A 5,717-nucleotide genomic window follows, 5' to 3' on the forward strand; every position below is an offset into this window, starting at 1 on the left:
CCGATATTTGTACCCCGACATCCTTGGGTAGGAGAAGGGAGTCCGGAAGGGCATCTAGGAGTCTTTGGGTTGTCAGAGAATTTATAGCATGGCTTTTGGATCCTTGGTTGGGGTCTGAGCAGATTATTTGTTGCAATTGCAAACATAATGAAATGGTGGTCCGATAGTCCAGGATTGAGGAAAAACTTCAAGATCCACAATATTCATCACACGGGAAATAATTAGATCCAGGGTATGACTGTGGCAATGTGTATGTCCGGAGAAATGTTGGACAACACCCACTGAGTCGAGGATGGCTCCGAAAGCCTTTTGGAGTGGGTCTGTGGACTTTTCCATGTGAATATTAAAGTCACCAAAACTCTGAATATTATCTGCCATGACTACAAGGTTCTGCCATGACTACTGCCCAGGAGGCCTGTAAACATCCTGTCTGGTGTCAATGGTACAGGCTGGTGGCAGTGGTGTAATGATGTGGGGAATGTTTTCCTGGCACACATTAGGTCCCTTAAAACATTTGAATGCCACACCTTGTAGAACCCTTTCCCCAGAGAATGCAGGCTGTTCTGGAGGTAAAGGTGGGGAGACACGGTACTAGATGGGTGTACCAAATAAACTGGCCACTGAGTGTATATCCACATTGGTGGTTTTAGAGCAATATTTGAGCAAATGAGTTAATCAAATACTAACTCACAAGTAAAGGTAAAGGAGGAAGAGCACTTTGAACTCCAGGATGGGTATGGGCTTGTCCAGTGTCGTCTAACAAGTTTCGGAGTTTGACATTGTTCATGAGTCTTGGTCATGGTGACATCTACGGACTCCATCCTAGCTGGAGGGGTGCTCTCATCTTATCTACGAAGATAGACAGGGCTCTAACTCCTCTAGCTCCACAATGAAATAGGGTGCAGGCCAGGCAGCAGGCTGTTAGCCAGCCTGCCAGCTTAGTGGAGTCTGCCACTAGCACAGTCAGTGTAGTCAGCTCAGCTATCCCCATTGAGACCGTGTCTGTGCCTCGACCTAGGTTGGGCAAAATTAAAGATGGCGGTGTTCGCATTAGCAATCTCACTAGTATAAAGACCTCCTCCATCCCTGCCATTATTGAAAGAGATTGTGATACCTCACATCTCAAAATAGGACTACTTAATGTTAGATCCCTCACTTCAAAGGCAGTTATAGTCAATTAACTAATCACTGATCATAATCTTGATGTGATTGGCCTGACTGAAACATGGCTTAAGCCTGATGAATTTACTGTGTTAAATGAGGCCTCACTCCCTGGTTACACTAGTGACCATATCCCCCGCGCATCCCGCAAAGGCGGAGGTGTTGCTAACATTTACGATAGCAAATTTCAATTTACAAAAAAAAACCCTACGTTTTCGTCTTTTGAGCTTCTAGTCATGAAATCTATGCAGCCCACTCAATCACTTTTTATAGCTACTGTTTACAGGCCTCCTGGGCCATATGCAGCGTTCCTCACTGAGTTCCCTGAATTCCTATCGGACCTTGTAGTCATCGCAGATCATATTCAAATTCTTGGTGACTTTAATATTCACATGGAAAAGTCCACAGACCCACTCCAAAAGGCTTTCGGAGCCATCATCGACTCAGTGGGTTTTGTCCAACATGTCTCTGGACCTACTCACTGCCACAGTCATACTCTGGACCTAGTTTTGTCCCATGGAATAAATGTTGTGGATCTTAATGTTTTTCCTCATAATCCTGGACTATCGGACCACCATTTTATTATGTTTGCAATCGCAACAAATAATCTGCTCAGACCCCAACCAAGGAGCATTAACGTGCACGCTCGGCACAGTGTGTGATCTCTGCCTCCCCCCCCACCCCAGGACACCCTGTGTCCCACCCAGCTGATCCTGGATGGTGAGGGTCTGTCTCGGGTCGCCCAGACCGTCCAAGCCCTGCTGGACATCCCTGTGTCAGGGCCCCTTTCCATTCCGCTGATGTCCCTGGCGGAAGCCCCCACGAGGGCCGGGCTTGTTCCTCGTGAGCGTCACTGGGAGCGGAGTGTCTGCCTCTCATTTATCGGCTGTAATTTAAGCCGTGAATAATCACTCGTGCCCGCATGTCATGGAATCACGGTTCTGCGTGTCCAACCTCATGCTTGCGTGTTATGTGGCGGTTAGAGACCTGAGGACGAGTTATGAGAATGATCCATAAGGATGATACTGATATTAATACAGATTTGATACCAATATCATTAGATTCATTATAGATTACTGGGGGCTCTGAGACTTGTGATACATAGGTTAAATGATCTTGCAAGGTTTGTGCTATGGTTCTTCAATTTTGGAAAGGTTGTTAGATTAGGTGAGCCGCATGCGTTGGGGCATGATCGGTGCTAGATACTAGGCTGCAAAAGATATGGAAAGTGGTTCCTAAATTCCATGATGCTGAATGTTTGCTGCATGCAAGAACAGAAATCATATGAACAGGGAAGATATTTAAACTATTTTATTGTTCAATAATAAACTCTGATGAACCTATGTATCACAAGTCTCAGAGCCCCCAGAGCTCTATAATGATTCTAATGATATTGGTATAATAAATATGTATTAACAACAAAGTGGATTATTAGCTTTTCAAAACGGGAACAAACTTCAAACAGTTACAATTAAATTGCTTGATGCGGTATGCAAAATTGCAAACAAATGTTTAACGCTGTAGTTGAAGTAAATCTCCTGTAGATCATCAAATCAAATGTATTTATATAGCCCTTCTTACATCAGCTGATATCTCAGTACAGAGACCCAGCCTAAAACCCCAAACAGCAAGCAATGCAGGTGTAGAAGCACGGTGGCTAGGAAAAACTCCCTAGAAAGGCCAAAACCTAGGAAGAAACCTAGAGAGGAACCAGGCTATGAAGGGTGGCCAGTCCTCTTCTGGCTGTGCCGGGTGGAGATTATAACAGCACATGGCCAAGTGTTCATAAATGACCAGCATGGTCAAATAATAATAATCAAAGTAGTTGTCGAGGGTGCAACAAGTCAGTAACACAAGAGTAAGTGTCAGTTGGCTTTTTCATAGCCGATCTTTGAGAGTATCTCTACCGCTCCTGCTGTCTCTAGAGAGTTGAAAACAGCAGGTCTGGGACAGGTAGCACATCCGGTGAACAGGTCAGGGTTCCATAGCCGCAGGCAGAACAGTTTGAACTGGAGCAGCAGCACGGCCAGGTGAACTGGGGACAGCAAGGAGTCATCAAGCCAGGTCGTCCTGAGGCATGGTCCTAGGGCTCAGGTCCTCCGAGAGAGAGAGTAAGAAAGAAAGAGAATTAGAGAGAGCATATTTAAATTCACACAGGACACCAGAAAATACAAAACTACTCCAGATGTGACAGACTGACCCTAGGCCCCCGACACATAAACTACTGCAGCATAAATACTGGAGGCTGAGACAGGAGGGGTCAGGAGACACTGTGGCCCCATCCGATGAAACCCCCGGACAGGGCCAAACAGGTAGGATATAACCCCACCTACTTTGCCAAAGGAACATCCCCCACACCACTGGAGGGATATCTCCAACCAGCAACTTACCATCCCGAGATAAGGCCGAGTATAGCAATAGGAGGCCCGCGTCTTGTGACCGTAGCGTACGTGTAGGTATGTACGGCAGGACCAAATCGGAAAGATAGGTAGGAGCAAGCCTTTGTAATGCTTTATAGGTTAGCAGTAAAACCTTGAAATCAGCCCTTGCCTTAACAGGAAGCCAGTGTAGGGAGGCTAACACTGGAGTAATATGATCAAGTTTTTTGGTTCTAGTCAGGATTCTAGCAGCCGTATTTAGCACTAGCTGAAGTTTATTTAGTGCTTTATCCGGGTAGCCGGAAAGTAGAGCATTGTAGTAGTACAACCTAGAAGTAACAAAGGCATGGATGAATTTTTCTGCGTCATTTTTGGACAGAAAGTTTCTGATTTTTGCAATGTTACGTAGATGGAAAAAAGCTGTCCTTGAAACAGTCTTGATATGTTCTTCAAAAGAGAGATCACGGTCCAGAGTCACGCCGAGGTCCTTCACAGTTTTATTTGAGACGACTGTACAACCATCCAGATTAATTGTCAGATTCAACAGAAGATCTCTTTGTTTCTTGGGACCTAGAACAAGCATCTCTGTTTTGTCCGAGTTTAAAAGTAGAAAGTTTGCAGCCATCCACTTCCTTATGTCTGAAACACAGGCTTCTAGCGAGGGCAATTTTGGGGCTTCACCATGTTTCATTGAAATGTACAGCTAGCTGTGTGTCAAGTGCAGTCTCAGTGCTATGATGGGGTCTAAAACCAGACTGAAGCGTTTCGTATACATTGTTTGTCTTCAGGAAGGCAGTGAGTTGCTGCGCAACAGCTTTTTCAAAAAAAATTGAGAGGAATGGAAGATTCGATATAGGCCGATTCGTTTTTTATAATTTCTGGGTCAAGATTTGGCTTTTTCAAGAGAGGCTTTATTACTGACACTTTTAGTTAGTTTGGTACACATCCGGTGGATAGAGAGCCGTTTATTATGTTCAACATAGGAGGGCCAACACAGAAAGCAGCTCTTTCAGTAGTTTAGTTGGAATAGGGTCCAGTATGCAGCTTGAAGGTTTAGAGGCCATGATTATTTTCATCATTGTGTCAAGAGATATAGTACTAAAACACTTTAGTGTCTCCCTTGATCCTAGGTCCTGGCAGAGTTGTGCAGACTCAGGACAACGGAGCTTTGGAGGAATACGCAGATTTAAAGAGGAGTAATTTGCTTCCTAATGATCATGATCTTTTCCTCAAAGAAGTTCATGAATTCATTACTGCTGAAGTGAGAGCCATCCTCTCTTGGGGAATGCTGCTTTTTAGTTAGCTTTGCGACAGTATCAAAAATACATTTCAGATTGTTCTTATTTTCCTCAATTAATTTGGAAAAATAGGATGATCGAGCAGCAGTGAGGGCTCTTCGATACTGCACGGTACTGTCTTTCCAAGCTAGTCGGAAAACTTCCAGTTTGGTGTGGCGCCATTTCCGTTCCAATTTTCTGGAAGCTTGCTTCAGAGCTCATGTATTTTCTGTATACCAGGGAGCTAGTTTCTTATGACAAATGTTTTTAGTTTTTAGGGGTGCAACTGCATCTAGGGTATTGCGCAAGGTTAAATTGAGTTCCTCAGGTGGTTAACTGATTTTTGTCCTCTGACGTCCTTGGGCAGGCAGAGGGAGTCTGGAAGGGCATCAAGGAATCTTTGGGTTGTCTGAGAATTTATAGCATGACTTTTAACAAAAAAAAACACGCAGCACACCAAAACCGTCCAGCTAATACTTGTTAAAATGTAGTCAAACAACCATTACTCACACAACCACAATTAGTTACGTAAGGAGTAAAACACAGACGTTCACCATACTACTTCAATACTGTACACTCATGCCCACGTCCACTGCAAGCTCAAAGAAGGACCCCACTATACATGAAGAACCCATTACTTTATCCATGCACCATGGAAGAGAGTGAGGGAAGGGAGTGGAGACCATAGGGGGTAGGGCGGAAAAAAGGAATATTTAGGCTCTTTTTCCAATAGTATTTTCTTGAATTCTCCCGTCCTGTCCTCCCATCCTTCTCAAATCCTTAGTAGAAAGTCAGGACACACTTCCCGCATACCATTGAGGACACGAGGACTTTCTCAATTAATCTATCTTCGATTCTTCGCATCCTTTCTCCTCACCTCCTCAATCGTATTGGAGGAAAA

At 44.4% G+C, this 5,717-nt stretch overlaps 1 protein-coding gene across 1 annotated transcript in view; it reads right to left on the minus strand.

The window, feature by feature from the left end:
- Positions 1–1,828: 1,828 nt before the first annotated feature.
- The window catches only part of LOC106577444 (DISP complex protein LRCH3), a 36,085-nt gene continuing 32,196 nt past the window's right edge, over positions 1,829–5,717 (minus strand). The window contains exon 8 of the mRNA XM_082965061.1: positions 1,829–3,258. Within this exon, the coding sequence (XP_082821187.1) occupies positions 3,252–3,258 (7 nt within the window). The 3' untranslated portion in view covers positions 1,829–3,251. The remainder of the gene's footprint in view (positions 3,259–5,717) is intronic.

The sequence above is a fragment of the Salmo salar genome, chromosome 18 (assembly GCF_965601325.2).
Source record: "Salmo salar chromosome 18, fSalSal1, whole genome shotgun sequence".
In the NCBI taxonomy this organism is placed as follows: Eukaryota; Metazoa; Chordata; class Actinopteri; order Salmoniformes; family Salmonidae; genus Salmo; species Salmo salar.